This window comes from Mesoplodon densirostris, chromosome 3 (assembly GCF_025265405.1).
Source record: "Mesoplodon densirostris isolate mMesDen1 chromosome 3, mMesDen1 primary haplotype, whole genome shotgun sequence".
Classification (NCBI taxonomy): domain Eukaryota; kingdom Metazoa; phylum Chordata; class Mammalia; order Artiodactyla; family Ziphiidae; genus Mesoplodon; species Mesoplodon densirostris.
Window position 1 is genome coordinate 4,195,010 of NC_082663.1, and position 19,853 is coordinate 4,214,862.

The 19,853-nt window shown below is 40.3% G+C and overlaps 1 protein-coding gene across 1 annotated transcript in view; it reads left to right on the top strand.

The window, feature by feature from the left end:
* ADAMTS16 (ADAM metallopeptidase with thrombospondin type 1 motif 16) overlaps window positions 1–19,853 on the top strand; it is a 165,396-nt gene that overhangs the window by 40,289 nt on the left and 105,254 nt on the right. Inside the window, exons 9-13 of the mRNA XM_060094292.1 lie at window positions 6,955–7,237; window positions 10,738–10,937; window positions 12,389–12,472; window positions 14,671–14,830; window positions 16,322–16,427. Of these exons, the coding sequence (XP_059950275.1) occupies window positions 6,955–7,237; window positions 10,738–10,937; window positions 12,389–12,472; window positions 14,671–14,830; window positions 16,322–16,427 (833 nt within the window). The remainder of the gene's footprint in view (window positions 1–6,954; window positions 7,238–10,737; window positions 10,938–12,388; window positions 12,473–14,670; window positions 14,831–16,321; window positions 16,428–19,853) is intronic.

A 19,853-nucleotide genomic window follows, 5' to 3' on the forward strand; every position in this document is an offset into this window, starting at 1 on the left:
CGCAGTTTTATCAACACGCTAGTGGATGTGATTTATAAGAATGTTCCTATGTGATATATACTATTTATTATGGACAAATACCACAGCCATGTATTTAGCAAACTAATCTTAAGAGGTTAGCTCCCAAAGATTTGTTAATTACCAGTTGTTCTAGAGCACTGTTCTTCCATAAAACTTTGTGCCATAATAGAAATATCCATGCTATCCAGTACGGGAGCAACTAGTCATGTGTGGCTATTGAGCAATGTCAAGACTAAATTTTTAACTTTATTTGATACTAATTTAAACTTGAATCCCTGTGTGTGACTACTCAGCAGTTGGAGGACTGAATTTTTAATTTTCTTCAGTGTTAATTAAAATTACTGGCCACCATTTTGAACAGCACACATCTAGAAGTTTTCTTCTAACAGATATTTAAATCCTTGTCATAGATTGACCTGAAAGATGTCATAACATTGAAAAGTTCAAAAAAAATTTACTAATGAAAAATAAGAATACACACTGCAATGATATTTAAACTCCAAGAGAAATATGATCTCCCTTTATAAATAACTGCCATGTCCCATTAGGTTATCTATGTTCTTGACTTTTTGCACATTCATTGTTTTTTTCATGAGGTATTCCCATTTCAATCCAAAAACCAGATCTTGGTTTTATTAGACTTTTTCAGCTTAATAAGCACATTATTTTACTATTTACTGATTCATTTCTTCTGAATTTATTTTTTAATAAGTCCTTCTTGGTTTCTAGGTGGTCATTCATTGCATTTTAAAAAACCTTTTGGGTTAATACTTGGTTGGTTTGTTTTCTTTATTTTTTTAAAATTTCTGTAAGTGCAGCATGAGTACATCTCACCATTTTTAAAGAACCAGCTTTTGGTTTCTTTGTTTTTCCTCTATTGATTTCCTGTTTTCTATTTTATTGATTTATGCTCTAATTCTTATTATTTCTTTTCTTCTGCTTACATTACACCTAATTCCACCTTCTTTTTCTAGTTTCCTATGTTGGAAACTTAAATTATTGATTTTAGATCTTTCTTCTTTTCTAATATCTGCATTCAATATTATAAATTAACCTCTTAGCATTTCATTACATCCTACAAATTTTGATGAGTTGTGTTTTCATTTTAATTTAGTCCAAAATATCTTAAAATTTCTCTTGAATTTCTTTTTGACTCATGTGTTATTCAGAAGTGTGTGGTCTAATCTCTACTTATTTGGGAATTTTCCAGTTATCTTGTTTGTTATTGATTTCTAATGTAACTCTGTTGTAGTCTGACAGCAGACATTGTATAATTTCTATTCTTTTAAACTTGTTAAAGTGTGTTTTATGGCCCAGAATGTGGTCTGTCTGGATGAATGCCCTAAGCAAGCTTGAGAAAAAAGTGTATTCTGCTTCTGTTGGATGAAGTAATCTACAGATGTCAATTATATCCAGTTGACTGATGACATTGTTGAGGTCAACTATGTCCTTAATGATTTTCTGCCTACTGAATCTGTCCATTTCTGAGAGAGGAGTGATGAAGTCTCCAACTATGATAATGGATTCATCTATTTCTCTTTTCAGTTCTATCAAACTTCACTTCATGTAGTTTGGCACCCTGTGGTTAGGTGCATACATGTTAAGAATTGTTGTGTCTTCTTAGAGTGCCGACTCCTTTTATCATTATTTAATGTCCCTCAGTCCCTGATAACTTTCCTTACTTTGACGTCTGCTCTATCTGAAATTAATATAGCTACTTTTGCTTTCTTTTCATTAGTGTTTTCATGGTATAGTTTTGCACCCATTTACTTTTAATTTATCTGTGTCTTTATATTTAAAGGGGGTTTCTTGTAGACAGTGTATAGTTGGGTCATGTTTTCTGATCTATGGCAATCTCTTTTAATTGGTGCATTAGACCACTGACATTCAAAGTCGATATAATTGAATTAACATCTACTATATGTGTTACTGTTTTTTATTTGTTGCCCTTGTTTGTTATTCCTGTTTTTGCCTTCTACTCTTTTTCTGTCTTTTGTTGTTTGAATTTAACATTTTATATTGTTGTATTTTCTTCCTTTTTTAGAATATCAGTTCTACTTCTTCTTTTCTTTTTTTCACTTTTTTAGCCCAAGAGTTTGCAATATACATTTACAACTAGTTCAAGTTCACTCTCAGCCCCCACCAGTATTGCAGTTATTCTTTAGGTGTACATGGTGGTAGAGAAACAACATGGTGTGCTGACAACAGTGTGTAAATCTGAGTAATTCTGAATTTTAATCTTAGCTACCCCACTTCCTAGCTCTACAATATTGGGCAAATGTATACATTTAATGTCCCATTCTTTAAATGGCGATATTAATTATCCCTTCATATGTTTGTTATTAGAATAAGAATAATAAATAGAGCAAAACACCTAGCATATTACCTGCCACATAGATGGTGCCCAAGACAAAGTAACTATAAAAGTTGTATCTGTCTTGTGTTTTAGAAACATCACTAAGGAGACTAGAATGAGTAGAATATTCCCAATACAAATCACAGTTTTGGAGAAATGACAAAGAAGTACAGTAAAAATGAAATGAATTAAGAATTGAAATGCCTGTTTCTTCTAATGAGCTGGATCACTTTTTCACAGTGTTGATTGACACTTGTGGTGTCACCTGAGACAAGCTTGCAACCAGTTCAGTGAGGAATCCTTTACGCAGCAGGAAGGAATCTGATACACTGCCCAACCAGACTCATCTCTTCCTAATTTACACTTTATTTTTTGATTCATGCAACTTTTATAGACAGCCTTTCTAAATAGATATACATTAATAAAGATCTATCATCATTTAAGTGTGAATAGCAACAAATATAATACAGTAAACATCCTACCTTCAAGCTTCAACACTTTCTTACATTGCTCAGAACCAGCATTTTTTATTTTTGTTTTCTTTTATTTTTTATTGAAGTATAGTTGCCATCCAATATTATATGTTACAAGTGTACGGTATAGTGATTCACAATTTTTTAAAGTTATACTTCATTTATAGTTATAGAATATTGGATTATTCCCCATGTTGTACAATATATCCTTGTAGCTTATTTTATACCTAACATCATAGTTTGTACCTCTTAATCCCCTACCCCTTGATTGCTCCTCCCCCCTTTCCTCTCCCCACTGGTAAATACTACTTTGTTCTCTGTATCTGTGAGTCTGAGAAACAGCACTTTCTCATCACTAACAGGGCACCCACTCTTTCTCTCTTTATAAATGCAGTACAAGTGTTGAGTTTCCCAATGTCAAATGATTTACAGAACTGGCGGCGAGAGATTCAGGTGTCTGGAGAGCTCCCCTGCAATGCCTGGGAGACGGTGGCTTTTTCTGAAGCTGGTTAATAATCCACCCAGCTTACCTCCCAGTGGTTACTGTGGGCAGGTGCACACCAGACATTTTATGAGCTACTAAGTAAATATTCTCGATTCATTAAAGAAAATCATTGATAAGAAGAAAACATTAATCTTCCACAATTTACCTAATCATTTAAATAAGCTTGCAAACTAATAATGTCGCAAGATTTATTGCAAGATTAATGCAGCAAGAAAAAAGGAGTAACTTTTTTCTTGTATTTTTCAGTATGTATTGATTATAGAGGAATATCAAAATATCAGTCTTATCAGTTATTTCGTTCTATGTAGTTAATGAAATAGGGGATTATTTAAATACAGAATACTGTAGCTCAGACTAAATTATAAATGAAACAAGCATAAACACTTGACTACTGTGTTAGTGAAAATTCAGAAGTCCTCCAGAGGCAGTTCTCTCTTGCCTGAAGATCTGGTCCTCTGGGCCACCCAGGATGTAGCCTTAAACCCAGGGGAAAGCAGGAGGTCATTTTGAATCTGGAACAGCTGTCATAGAACACAAGTGTTTTAGGGAAGGAAGCCAGAAAGCCTGAGGCAGCAGCCAGAAGCAAAGATGTGTTTGGGGAGATGGTGTTGGGATACACCCACACACTGGCTTCTGAGGGATCTCGTACTGTAGAGTGAAAAATCCCCCAGAAACACCTTGCATTACAGAAGGGAATCAGAGATCATCAGGGTGAAGTATGATATTTTATACTCTTTGTTTCATTAACGCATCAAATATTTTTGCTTAGGCCATGTATTTCAGAGTCCATGTATTTTAAATATATATTATTGTTAAATCTTACAATCTCGTGGCAAGTAGCTGCCTTTGTATCCACTCCCTAGAGGACAAAACAGCACAGAGGGGATGAGTAAATCATCCGAAGTCACAAAGGTCATGTTAAAAAAGGATAATAAATGCACCCACAGGAGCTTATCATCTTTTTAGGGTGATTTGAAAAGCAAGGGATTGTTTGCATGTCAGAAAAGATTTTTTTTTAAGCAAAAAATTACTTTTTTTTTTCCAGTTTAACATTTCAACTAGTTACCTTAAATAGTGTGCAAAACCTCTCTGGGGAGTGTTACCACACAAGGTTGAACATATTCATGATTGCTCATGTGACTCCTGAGTTACTTTAATTGCCAAAAGGATGAAACCCAACTGGCTGTAGCTATTATTTAATTCCATACTAGGCTCTTCCTTGATAGAACTGAAGACTTTAAAATATTGTCTATCCTAGTTTAGTTGGTGGAGTTCTAGGGAAAAAGATTCCCAGGGCATCCACAGAGCTCACCAATGAGAGGCCCCCACCTCCTCCACCTCAATCCAGAGCATAAATTCCAAGCATTTCTCCTTTCCACTGCTAGCTGGCATTTGGGCCCCGGGAGGTCTGCACCCCATGGGGCTGATGGCTTCATTGATAGTTTACCAAGTTTACCTTCTCTTACCTCTTTCCCACCAGCAGGAACAGCATGGCCAATGCTTAATCTCTGAATGTACATAAACCCGGTCACCCCTCTCTTTTCTATCTCCACCCCCAACCCTCCTGTCCCTGAGAGATGTATTTGGCCCTTTCCCAAGGTCTCAGAAGTGCTTCCCCACGTCTTTCATCCTACACTGTACAAATATTCAGACCCATGCAGGACAACTCAGTCCACCACAGAACTTTATCTGGTGTGCAGCGATGGGCACTAAGCCCTCCCCAGATGAGAATCAGACTCAGGCTCCTAAATCAGAGGCACTCTTAGAACAGACAACCAAGCATCAGTGTCTTTGAATACCCAATAAGGGTCTAATCAGTGTCCTAAATTATCAAAATAACTTGGAAGAAATCAGCACACATATAAATACTGTATTGGAGAGTTCTAAATGATAGCTGGATAGTCCTGTAGGAGTAATTCTTTGTATTCTAAAATTATAAAGGTATTTTAAAACATTTAGAAGGATTTTAAAAATTAATCTGTAAACCCATGATCCAGCAATGCCATTGACATTTTTTTTTTAAAGAAAGGATGCATACAGAGTTTAAAAACTTGAATAGTGCTTAAGGATGTAAAACTGGAAGTGGAATCCCCCGCTTGCATCCCTCTTCCTCGATTTTCTCTCCCTGAACGTAATCAGCATCAACAATTTCTCATCAGTCCTTCTAGGAAAATTCTTTAAGTGTAGATGCACACTTTTAAAAATGTACACATTTGGAATCCCACTATATACTTTATTATACACTTTTTAAAAAATAACAACTTCTGGGACCCCTACAGTACAAGCCTTAAACTTACAGGTTTTTAATTTATTCTGATTTTGTTCCAATCCTTATACTTTTTTCCCAGGTGACCTTGAAAATGTTGTTTTATTAGCCTGATTCTCTATTTCCTCATCCATAAAAGGAGGAGTATAATGATACCTACCTCACAGAATTTCTGTGAGTGATAAATAAGGTGTAATATAGAAAATGTTGGCCATAGTCTTAGGCCACACACACACACACAAAAATGTTTAGTTAAGATTATTATCAGGACATAATTAGCTGGCCTTTTTAAATCATTATGTTCTTGCCAAATATATAAATGTACTTTTAAAGATTACCTTGAATTAGTTGGTAAACATTTAAATTATTTCTTGTTTTAATTATTTTTTATTTTGTTTGTATTTTTTATGCTATTACAAACAATGATTCAATTATACATTCACAAATACTTATCAATATTGGGGAAGTGCCTACAAGAAGTATTTGGCAAGAATTCCAAAAGGTTAAAGCAAAAACTAACACACCACTATAAAGCAATTATACTCCAATAAAGATGTTAAAAAAAAAAAGAATTCCAAAAGGGTAAAATCCTAGAATTGAATTATACATTTTCAATGTTGATAGATGTGGCAGGTCTGGCCCCAGTCTACCCTTCCCCAGTGTCATTGCCTGTTTGTTCCCATTTCTCCTAACAATTAACAAGTTTGAAAAATACTTGTCACTCTAAAAGGCAAGTCTCTCAATTTTCTCTCCTTTAAGATATTCTTGTCATTGTTTCTGCTTTCATTGTCTGTTATGCTGTACAGACATTTTTTGTGTTTTTATAATCAGTGCTTTCCTATTTCCCAAATACTTTGCTTAGAAAGACCTCCCTGATTCCCTAAGAAATTTCTTGTGCTTTCTTCTGGATTAATTCTGTCAAGTTACACTTTTATAGAAAGTGTCACATTTTATTGAAGTCTGAATAGAATGTTGCTCCTTACTATATTAGGATTATAATTTTATGTCTTTATTTGGGAACTCCCCTCACCACCTCCACCCATATTAATATCTAGGGTTGTGTACTTTCTCCTCCATTTTTTGCTTTAAAGGACCTGACCTTAGTATATTGTGCACTCTCTTTGCTCCTGGAGTCGAGTCAGGACGCCTCCACACCAGGGTCTCTGCAAGGGTGCGGGTGGGGAAAGGGCTCAAGAGTGGGGCTGTCCCATCCCTAATTCTCAGCCCCCTGTGCGACCCCTTTCAACGTGTGCTCTCAGTGGCGGGAACAGCACGTTTGTGAGCAGATAACAAAACAGTGATGCGCATTTCTTTCTCCCTCTCTATTTTGCAGTCAGGCATGATAAGAACCCAGGAAGCGGACTACTTCTTGAAGCCCCTTCCTTCACACCTGGCAGGGGACCCCAAGGACTCTTCGGGGGATGGGCCTCCCTCCCACATCCTGTACAAAAGATCCACCGAGCCTCGGGATCCAGGGTCCCACCAGGTCGCGATGATGGAGAGAAATTGGCGTCTGGAAAACCGCCACCTCTTCCACCACCAAGATCAACCCCCGCGCGGCGGCTTCAGCCTCAGGCACCCACAGAAGCTGCATTTCTGCGGAAGACGCAAGAAATGTATGTAAGGGAGATTCTTTTTAGTATTTAAAGATTTGGACATTTCTGTAAGCCGACGGAGTATTTTTAATTTTCTTCAAAGTAGTCTGCCCTAGAGGTGAAATTTGTTGACTACCTTTGCTAAACTTAAGTGATGATTCCAAAGCAAACCCATCAACCGTATGTTCATTTTAAAACATCTCTCCCTGGTAGATGGATAGATAATGGTATATGTTTTTCTTTGTTTGTTTGTTTGGTTTTTTTTTGTTTGTTTGTTTTTAAAGAGCTGTTCCCTGGGCAGATTAAATGACAAGGTGCTCAGAAATGCAGAATCCACCAGATGTCTTCAAAAGAACCCTGGCATGCCTGCCCCATAATTCTGTACTTTTGAGGTCTAGATTTATTAAAGCTCACATGCTTTTCCTGCTGAGGTGATTTGTCCCTATGCAGGTTTATATACTTCACTTACCACATCAGAAGACAGAGTGCATGACAAAATTTATCTGCAATTTATCACCAAGGCTTTATCAAAGTTCTTTTTTTGTGTGTCATGAACATTTAAGAATAGATGTGATATTTACACTTTATGTAGGAACGTCTCACAAACTCAGGAACAGGAGTTCAGTGTTTTCTGGACTTTTCCTCACTTCCTTCGGCTTTCCCCTCAAGCACTGCTTTATTTAGCAAACCTTCCCCAAGGAGCCTCTGGAAAGCCCATCCGTCTCTGCGGCTTGGTTTCGTTGGCTGCTAGACCCAGCACCCTCAAATAGAGGTGGACATTTACAGCGTCTCCGTAAATACTGTGGAGAAGAGAGGATGACCCAGAATCACTTGGCATCTTCGATAAAAGAACAAGTACCGTTGACCTGTCAGCACCTGTGCGTCATCTGAACTCATATCGTCCTGTAACTAAGTCTCAGGCTACATTCAAATGGACTTGAAAAACTCAAGCCAAATTATTAAGAGTGAGCTTGGTCTTAGGGGAGGCAGCGGGAAGAACATGTTGAGCACAAGTAGAGGGAACGGGAGGTTGTGGAGGTCAGGGAAGACAGGCTGAGCGGACATCGGAACAGGGCACACTGACCAGCAACAGCTTCCTGAGTCTGCACAGACAGGGAGAAGCTGGTGGAGACGGCTGGGGGCGGGGCCAGGCGGAGGCGGGGCGGGGCAGAGCGGGACCGAGGGGAGGGGCTCAGGCACAGATAAGGTCAGAGCCAGGATGGTGCTCACAGGGCTCCTGGTGAGGGTGGAGTCACAGTGGGACAGATTCCGTGTGTTGGGGACAGAAAGATGACCAAGCACCTGGATCCAGCCAGGAAAGAAGACAGCAGGGCTGTCTTCACCTCTTTGACAGGCCACACCAGGGCCTGAAGCACACGTTGCAGTGTCTCTGATCAATCCAGCAGTGCTGACCATTCTGGAATGAACATGACCCTTTCATTCTTAACTGGAGGTGATGAGAGTCATTCAGGCCAGTAGCCCTAAGGCACAGTTGTGCATACAGGGCAGTATGATGATTCTGTTTGGTGGGGCTCTGTGTGCACGTGTGTGTGTGCATGTGTGCACATTTGTGGGTGTATTTGCTTCCACAGACGTTTCAGAATCTCAGTAGATGGGGTTGGGTCGTGAGAGGCAGCTATTTGAAAAAGATACTAAACTGTACAATAAGGTTTGTGTTTGGAAAATGGAAAGAAGTAGCCACTGTTTTCATAATAAAACTAGAAAACAAGTGCCACAAAACACCACTTGCTGGTGGGTGACATCAGTGGTCGATCTGGTGCTGTTTGACTTGCCACAGTTTCTGTCCCCTCCTGCTGGGCACATGGCAGTTCCTGAGTGACTGGGGGCCCTATCTAGCAGAATTGACACACAGCACCTCCAGGATAAGCATTTAATTCTCAGGACTCAGTTACTTGTGCAGGACAGTTTCATGTTGTCCATGAGGCTTAGGGCTTCCCTGGAGGAATCCTGTCTTCTATCTCAGTGGGGTTCACACTACAAAGATTCTTCCCTAGAGTTCAGAGAATGAGAGATTTTTCTGTGTGTTTAGGCATCTCTCTGTGGAAACGGGCAGACAAAAGCAGATTGATTTGCTTAAAATCAATAGTGATTCTGAACCTCAGACTCATGAGTTAGCTTGCTACTTCTAGCTGCAGGCTTCATGGGTGGGTTTTGAGCTGGGACTCACGTGTTTAGGAAAATGCTGCAGGACCATATTGAGGGGGGAGTGACTTGTTTTGAGGGACTTGTCAGAGTCCTGGCTAGTAAGATCACCCCCCACCCCCAGTGCTTCTGCCTCTGTTCCAATACTGGGGGCCTGGGAGGCTGTTGTGCTCCTATACTGTGTCCATTTGCACCCTGTACCTATGGGAATTAAGACTAAGGGCCCTGGGACCACACTGCCAGATCTGAAATCCATTTCCAACACTCTCTAGAGAGGGATTGTGAGAAAGTTACATTCATTCCCCATGCCTTGGTGGCCTCACTCCTACCCATGGCTGGGGTAGAGAATGAATGAGTTATACATAGACATCTCTTAGGGTGGGGATCATATCTGTGTAAATTGCATCAATGTAAATGGCGCATGATGACTGCTTACTAACCTTTAGCCAGTGAAACAGTAATCCTCCGAAAGGTTCATTTAGGTTTGGAAATATTTTAGCAGAGAGAGATAAAATGCAACGGACATGGGAATCAGTCAAACAAAATAGCATTTTCTAGCAGCGTGTTCCATGAATAGAGTTAGCATAGCTTTTGAATTAGTGCCACCTAAATATGTGGATATTTTGAAGCCTACTTTCACCTGAAACCATTCTAACCACATTTTCTGAGGCATCCACTAAACCTAGTGATTTTTAACATAATGTTAATGTACTGATTATTAATGCCAAAACTATTTTTAAATGGCTTACTCTAAGAGGACTGAGTATATTTTGTCTTTCCATTAAATTAGATAAATATTTGCAATACTTTCTAGGAAATTCAGCTCTGCAGTGAAGTGGATCTGTCTTGAGCAGGTTATAACCCATTGGAAATACTACAGACAAACCAGTCGTGTGTCTAGACATGGGAATCAACTTTAAAAACTATTAGGTCATTAAAAGTCTTCAAATAAGAACACAGTATAAGACAGCACTCCTTTTTGTAATTATTAGTTTCATTGTTTTGTCAATAACTCCTTTGCAGAGCCCTGTTGAACAGATCTTTATGTTCATAGTCTTTGAACACCATGCTTTCAGATGCTGAGAGTTCAGAGCCAAAGTGATCTTCTTTTTGCTTTAAATCAAGACAAATTTATACAAAAGTCAATATAACAATGAATTCCATGACATGTAGACTATGCACACTTTACTTAAATGTAGTGTTCCACCTTAACACGTGTTTTGCATCACAGTTTTAAGAGTTTTATGATTCGTTTTATGAACATTCATTTTTAAAATCCATTTTCTTTAGCACGAGTTCCACCACTGGTTTTGTGTGACAATTTTACATTCATTTCCTCTCTGAACGCCCCCCTGTAGACATGCCCAAGCCCCCCAAGGAAGACCTTTTCATCTTGCCTGATGAGTATAAGTCATGCAAAAGGCACAAGCGGTCCCTTCTGAAGTCCCATAGGAATGAAGAACTGAACGTGGAGACATTGGTGGTGGTTGACAAAAAGATGATGCAAAACCACGGCCATGAAAACATCACCACCTATGTACTGACAATACTCAATATGGTAGGAACGCCCTTCTTATTTAAGTCATGTGTGTAATTCCACCTAATGGTGTGTGTGTGTGTATGTTTTGCATCCTACTTTTATTTGTGGATTTATGTCTTGTACACAAGAAATATTTTACCTGTGATAACTCCTTCACTTTTACTATGCGCCAATCAGAAGATCCTTTTTCAATCCTTCAGAGAATAAAATTCAGAGGATGAATAATTTGACTTTCTCTGTAAGCCAGTAACATATTTCAAGTTTACTGATGTCTTCATCTATCAGAAATCTATAAGAGGATGCGGAGACATCTGAGTGCCGTAAATCTGCCCATCAGCATTATATGTGAGATTTTAGATGGCTGTATAGAAATACCCATATTTTTAGGGATAGGAGTGTTCAAATATTGAATACGCATTTTTCTATCAACAAGAACAAGGAACAGTACTCCCTTTAGAAGGTTGCTGCAGAGAAGATGCGATTGTGGCAGCTTTAGTCATTAATGAAGAGTGGAGCAAGGTGTCTAAGCCCCATTCCACCCAAGTGAGACCTGCATAACAGAAGACAAAGTATGGGGCCATCAAAGTGTATTTTAACATAGTTGTGATGACAATGTTTGAAAATGTTTTATGTCCTACCTCTATAAACAGAGTGTCCCTAAATGTATTTCAACTTCCCATGAAGTTGTGTGGTTGCTATTACTGTCCTCATTTTTGGTGGCCAGACCCTCGTGGTTTATGATCTCCCAGGTAACTGAGGGAGGAGGTGACACAGGCTGCAGGTCTGTGACAGCCCCTACTGCAGGTCTCTGATGTGTGCAATCATTGCCTCTGTTCTGCAGAGCTTTTCCAGCATTTCTACACCTCAATGCCAAATTAGCTCCCTGCTGCTTCCCATGGCTGTTGACTTGTCCCCGCTCATCACCCCATATGCCACTCGGATCTCTCATTGTTACACATGTGACCATCATCCCTAATGTTGGTCCCATCATCCTTCCCTGATCACCTCTCCACATTGTTTTCCTTCTCTTTCTTGTATCCTCTTGGTCTTTTCCCAAGAACTTCTCTTATGCTTCTGGAATATCTTTCTAGGACAGCTCCGGGAGGGCTCACCTGTGTATCATCACTATGAGTTAAAAAATAAATTAAAAGAAACAAAAAGAAACCTCCTTATGTCGAATGAGGACACTTACCAACTAGGAGGCCTGATAAGAGGTGTTTGATAAGAGGTGGAACCTGCCTCCACAGACTTCATTATTTTACTTCCAGGCACCAAGAGTAAGGATCCAACAATTGGAGTAATTGGCTGTTAGATATTCCCATACCTGTGTGTCTAGCAATGTAAGAAACGTAACCTTGCTATGTCACTGGAGAACACAGGATTGGCCTTCAGCTGTGCACTCCAGGCTAAGGGCTGGGGGAAAAGGGTGCCATGTATAGGGACTGATGTGGATTACCTGTCCTTTTCAGGTGTCTGCTTTATTCAAAGATGGAACGATAGGAGGAAACATCAACATTGCCATTGTAGGTCTGATTCTTCTGGAAGAAGAACAGGTATTCTTTGAAACCAGTAGCTTTCTTCCCCCGGAAAAATAACTGCAAAATAATGCTTTGTTTTCCTAAATATAATTGTCCCATGGATTCTTTACTTCTCTTTCCCTTGGGGACAAAAATGTTTTAATATTGTGTGTCTTATACAATGAGTTTCTTGTCAGTTCCTGTAATGCTTATTTGTTTTTTGTGTGATTTTTGTGCAAGAGTAGTAAGAAATACTCATCTGATTGGCTAATAAGAAAATGGAATAGAAGAGCTACTTTAAATACCCTGTTGGAAATACACTAGGAATGCAAGGTGCAAAACTTGTCCTCAGCCACTTTGAGATTTGAGGATGGAGATGAAGTGAGCCCTTTGGTCTTTTGTTAGAAGACTAACAATGTCCTGTAGCCCAGAAGTTAAACTGTACTGTGTGGCAATGCATTGTTGGACTCTATTGCCCCCCAACTGCTGAAACTGACCTTCACCACCTTCGGTCTCGGGATTTTATTTTTAGAGAGATTCTAGGATGTCAGGCACATGCCTCTCATTGCACACAAACCTCCAGATTATGCTGGATCTTGGGAGTAGTGGGGATAAGACTGTCTGTTGCCTTCATTTCAGAATCCTGTGTGAACACACAAAGGTACCCCATCCGTTCACAATAAGGACTCGTGTGAATATTCTGTGGCAGAAGTAAGGGGGACGTCTTAGCCATAAAGGGCTCTCACTTGTATTTTGCCCCAAGCTGGTCATTGATTGGACCTGGAGGAGTAAACCCTGGGTCCTAGTCAGGCATCCTGCGTCCAATTTCACCCTGGCTGACATCTTCACAGAGTCTCCTGTTAGCCACAGTTGTCTTGTTTATGAAACAAATGATTTTTAGATGAAATCTGAGATCATTTATGAGATTTAAGATGCCTTCAGATTTTCAGTTTCTGGGGTACTGCCCTCTTTCCCTGCATGATGGGGCATGCACGGGCAGACCTGCTTCTAGCCTGAAAAGTCAGCATGATACAACTCCATTGTCTTTTGTGTGAGTGTGTCTGCAGAGGGGGTGCTGAACTAGCAGGGCTTCTCAGGTGACAGGTTAATTATTCTTTGTATTAAAACGTTTCACCTTGGAACTCATCCAAGCTGCAAAGAATAAGCAAGGTTATCATTTGATCGTACACCTGTGTTAACTTTAATTAATGCAGTTTTCCTGGAAATCACCCACTGAAGAATGTAAGGCATGTCCAAGGGTTGATGTACAGCATTTAGCTTGGGTGCATTTGACTCTCTGGAAAGACACAATAAACATTTAAGGAGAAAACATAGTCAGTGACTGAGAGACACAATTTCAAAGCAACATTCTGGTCATGAAAGCTTTAAACAAGTTGTTGTCCTGAAATTCAGGTATTTAACCTGGTTTTCTCTGACCATCCGTAGGAAAATATATCATACCTATAAATAAGCTTTAAAGAACTCATCTGCCTGCCAGCTTTGGGAGATGTTCTTGCCACACACACACACACACCCATTTCTTCATTTACCAAGACATCGGGTAGCCTTCGCTCTGATCTTTCACTGCTGATCTATTAGAACTTGGTATATATGGATAAGGTTAAATGTCATCTGTATAGTTTCCTTCTAGTTCCAGCCTATTTGCTAGAAATACAGCTTTGTCAGTTGAGCTGCCTCTTCTCATAAACATGGTGCCTCTCTAGGAAAGTGACTTAATTTAACACTGTAATAATAACTCTTAGAAGAGTTACAAATTTGAAATCTTACTTGCCCAACTTGGTTATGAAATAAACACAACACCATCTGGGTGTGTTTTTGTGTATGTGCAAAGTCTCGTATAAATGATTCTGTTGCCTTATATAATTTTGCAGTGTTTTATAAAGACTTTGAATGCAAACATTTCATGCATAGAAGTCATCTTTCTTGGGTCATTGAAATGTGTTCAGAGTCAGCAAATATATCCCAACTGTTCTGGTACAGAACTAGAGAAATAAACATGAGGATCTACACTGAGTCTGTACAGGTTTTATATATGACACCCTCCTTTGGATTTTAACACATAAAATGGGTAAATTAGTTTCTGCCATCTAGATCCACCTGTGTAACTGAATCCAAGTTAGTGCTAGTTTTCTGTGATGACAGGACCAGTAACAACTGCATGACAACATGTTTTCTTCCTGTTATCTCGGGCTCCTGGTCTGTCTCCTGCATAGCCAGGGCTAGTGATAAACCATCATGCGGACCACACCTTGAGCAGCTTCTGCCAGTGGCAGTCTGGACTGATGGGGAAAGATGGGACTCGCCATGACCATGCCATCTTACTAACCGGCCTGGACATATGCTCCTGGAAGAATGAACCCTGTGATACTCTGGGTAAGACCCTCTGCCAGGGTTTGAGAAAAACATGTGTGCTGTGTGCATTCAGTGGCCTAGGATATGGAGTATTTTTGCCCTCATTCCGAATCTGTAAGCTGTAGCTGCTGCTGGGTGGAGCTGTAAGGAATAAACTCCCTTCCCTGTATAAACTGTGGCCAAACAGAAGAGTATGCATTTATTCACCAAAATCAGTTGTTTCACAAGAAAACGTTTCTCACAGATTCAAGAGCTTCTATCTCTTCTAATTTAAGAAATAATTTCTTCCATTTCTTCTTCCAGTGGTGAGAATAGGGTCAACAGATTCAAGGGTGTCTCATTCTATGAAAAAATAATAATAAATTTATGGAGATTTGTAGGGATACTACAACAATATTGGATTCCGCATTTTTCCATTTCTCTATGAATATCTCAATCTTAGCCATTTTCAACATGTTTATTGGGCTGGGTGTATCTTGGTGGTATTTTATAATATGACACAAGTATTTTTTATACTTTTCCAAATAATGTAAAGCACAGTGTGCTACTGACCAAGGCTCTCTGGGAGTTTTTTACCTAACTCTCCATTTCTTCCCAAGATCTTAGGGAATAAGGGTCTTTATTACAAAAACATTCAGATAAGACTTGGTTCAATAGAGGTTAGTCCTGACTACTTGTTCCCAGAAAGCCCTGAGTGCAAGGTGGGTCCTGGGCTGCCTCTGAGGACTTAGAATTCAGGAAGATCCCCCCTGCACATGATAAGCTCACTGGGCCTATATTGTACAAATAATGTGGTTTACACGGAAGACTTGCTTTCATTCTGGGGGCCTGGAATTTTGGCCCACTCCAGGCAGAGGTTCTATGTGACCAGCCCCCAACCAAAGGCCAGGGCTTTGAGTCTCTAATGAGCACCCTGGTGGGCAGTGTTCCCCTTGTTGGAGGAATTAAGTCCATTTGTGCAACTTCACGGCAGGAGGAAGCCCTGGAAGCTCGTGCCTGGTTTCCCCAGGCTTCTCCCCAGGTGCTTTTCCCTTCTGCTGATTTTACTCTGTATACTTCCATCCCTATTAAATTACACTCAGGAGCATGACAGATGCTGAGTCCTGTGCACCTTCCTCGAAAGTCCTCCACCGTGGAGTGGCCTTGGGGACCACCTGACACCCACTCTCTACAGCACTTTTTCTCGGGCTTTTGAGAACACAGTTGTTTATAGAAAAAGGCTGAAATTCTCCATCTGCAGTGAATCCCCTCTTCAACTTCGCCACCATTGTAACCTGTAACTTGAACATTACATAGAACCATGGATTGGGAAGGGAAAACAGATGCCCTTCTCCCACATAATTCAGGGCCCTTTATATGATTGTCCAAGGGTTTCCTGTTTCATATTTCACCTGACAAAGATGAGAACCAAATTTCTCTAAAGGACAGAGGTAAATACACACACATGACACACCCTCTTTATTTTACTACAATATTGCTCCTATATGTTCTTTTGATCTTTATGTCCTGTAGGATTTGCACCCATAAGTGGAATGTGTAGTAAATATCGCAGCTGTACGATTAATGAAGATACAGGTCTTGGACTGGCTTTCACCATCGCCCACGAATCTGGACACAAGTAAGTGCATCTCCCTAGGAGGATGGAGCCTGGGGTCCTCTCCGGACTGGAAGATTGTCTAGAGATGCTGGTGCAGTAGCTCAAGCCTGTGAGGGGAGTTCACACATTTGCAACAAGAACGCTAGTAGGAAATGCTCACGTAGGCACTTCTGTTATATTTGAGTGTCTCATCGCACACATTCTAAAGCTGTGACAACACACGTTTGCACTTTCCTCACTCCCTTCATCCCTTCCTGCTCACACATATGCATACAATCACAGACTACAGACTCTTCTGTCTCTGCTCCTTTGTCCTGGGTTTTGAACTTGGTCCTGTGGGCTCATCTCATTCCATGGTTAACTCCTATGGGAGGACTCCACGTAACAGAAGATAGTAACAAGCCCACCCATTGGTAACTTACTATTCTCAAGTTTGCGTTCTTATATCACTTTCATAATTTGTAGAGGTGGGTTTTGACTGGTGTGCAGGGTTTGGGGCATACAGGGAGGACAAGAGATGCAGCCTGGTGGGAGCTGGTTTTCTTCCCACAGCCCCACGCTCCCACCATTGTCAGTTGTGAAATGGGGCAGCATCAGGGGAGTGGGGAACGCGGGGCTTTGGCACAGATGGATAGACACCGATGAAGGACAAACAGCTCTCAGCAATGGGTGGCATGTCATTAGGAGTATCTTTGTAAGTGAGAAGCTTACCTTTATTCCTGTAGAATGAAACACTTCTGTCCATTACTTATAGTAGCTATTATTCTTAAATAAGATGTCTTAGTCTAATAATCTATAGGCTGCCTCACTTTGAAGCACCATCTATTAAAAAAAAAAGTTTTTCTCAGTGGGGCCCACTTGCTGATTTCCTGCAATTGCCCTGATTTATATGAGCATCAGCAGTGGTAACACAAGTGTTTTCCTGCTGGACTGAAACTGTACTTGAAGCTTCTCCTAGAAAATGCACAGCCAGGAATTACAGCTTTTCTATTTTCACTTTCATCCTCATTTTATTTGCAAATTACAAACCTTGCAGAAGGCAATGTTTGGGATTTGGTCTTTGCAAAGTTGATTTCTCCATCCCGTTAGAAATTGGACTGAGGCCACTCATGTCATCCTGACCTGTTCAGAGCATCTGTGTGTGTGTGTGTGTGTGTTTGTACACATGTGTGCCTGCCCTTAATGGGCTCTCACAGAGGCCCTGCAGACTTTGGCTCTGTGTGAACTGATGACCTGAAAGTGAAGCTTATATCTTATTACTGATCCCTTCATCATTACAGGTAATGATTGACTTTTTCAGTGCCTAGAAAATTGCACCTACACTTTACAAAGCTTTCAGTTAAGTCATAATTGTAAATAGGCTGCTAGAGTTAAAACTTCAAAAAAACTCATTATTTTAACGACATGGGGTTCTTGCTGTCCTCTGAACCATACCTGAATTTAATTAAACAATCAAAGTAAAAAATATTTAAGTCATCAAGGGCTGAACAAATCAGCATTAGATAAGCAGTTGAGATTCAGGCCCCTGGTGTATCCAAGACGGGGCTCTCAGTCTTCCAGTCAACAAGTATTCGTGTTTGCTTTTATTTTTTTCTTAGAAGTCAACTATTAATATTTCCTTTCATCACTAGGGCTGGGTGTAGATTGAAAAAGAATTTCTTCCAAACAAGAGAAAAGTGTTTTTACTTGCAAGTGAGAATATAGATGGGAGGAAGGAAAGGAGCTCTAGATTTGGATGCAGGCAAGTCCCACTCCTGATAGAACTGACCTCCAGGAGATGATCAGCTCCTTCTCCAGCACCTGCTGCTTAGAGAATATTGTGCAAGCGTCAGAAGGACTGAGAGCTCTGAGCATTTGACGTCACCAGTGAAATAGCTTCTGATCATATTGAGGACATAGGAAATACATGTGGGATGTGTGCACATAAAAAGCACGTGCTAATTGCCAAAATAAGTGATCTTAATAGTAATAATAGTAATAATAACGCTAATATGTGCTCTTTTTGGAGTAGTTTCACATGTAACTCTAAGCCTGGAAACCCCTGGGGATGATCTCTTATCTTCCCTTCACTAGCTGGGCAAATAGCCTGGGCTGAACATTCAGCACAGGAAGGGTGGAGGAGCTGCAAGGGGTCAGAGGTGAGCTGAAGGGGGTGTATTTCTAACACATGCTTAGCTGTGGCAACTGCACCAAATGAGAGGGGCCACAGCAGGGAAGATTCAGCAACCCAGCTCCGTGCACTTCAGGTGAATTGAAAACAAACACATTTATTCAGTTTTTTCATTTAATAACTATTATTATTTGGAGAAGGAATCATAGGTTTAATGCATGGATCAAACAGCATGCCTTCCTCTTATCCTTGGCAATGAGCTCTAAGCAGAGTCAATTTCTGAGTCTTGTACCATAAGAATTAAAAAATAATTTTACATTTATTAAGTTGTAAAACATCGTGTCTCACAGATGAATTTTACTTCTTCAGTTTGGTTTACATTCAGAGGACATTATTAAGGTGTAGGAGTGCTTCTCTGTGCCTTTCCGCCATAGGTTTCCTAACCTTTAACTCAAAGAAATATTCAGTTCATGCCCAGCTAGTTTCTTCTACGAGGTTCAGTTCTTTGTATCCTAAGACATCTTGTGGTTTCTACTGGGGAATCTGACCTAAAAATAGGAATTGCTAAGAACCAGTGTTTGTATCTGTGCTGGGAAGGGGAAAAGAGGGTCTGGAGCTGAAAGTGAGGATGTGTGCTTTCCCTTAGTGTGTGGGACTGAGCCAGGACTGGTGCAGGGACAGTTTCCTGCTTGTATTAAATTACTTGTCACAGGATGTGTGGTTTCCTAGATGCAGGTGTTGAAGAATTGGCACAGACACACTGAGGGCTCAACTACACGTTTTGAAGAGTGTGTCACCTGGGCATGAATCCATTTGAAAAATTCTCATTTGCCAAAGGAAGTCATGCCATTAGACGGGTAGGACCCTGGGACTCATATTCTAGATACCCTGTGGTTCTCTGGCAACCTGACAGTGACCAGGTTGCATCTCCTGATCTCCTCTTACATGGGTTTCCATATGCAAAACCCGTAGACCCTGTGAGACCTCAGCAGGTGCGTGCAGGTGCAATTTAAGTTGCATTGTTTGAGCTGAACATTCCTTGTATATAAAGTCAGCTTAAATACTCAATTTGCATGATCATTTCAGACCATCAAGACAATATTAAACATACTTACTGTGCTCAGGAGTATTCATGATCCATCGTCCTGTCCCCTGTCTTTTCCACTACTTACTGACCCATTCACCAGGCACAATTTGCATTCTGCCAGCAAAGCACTGTGTAGGATTCTATAAAATGACTAGTGATCCATGCCCTCCAAAGCCTAAGGAAAGATAAGATAGGCATGGCATGCAAGGGGTCAAGCAGTGTGGGCTGTAGGCATTTCAAGAGATGCAAG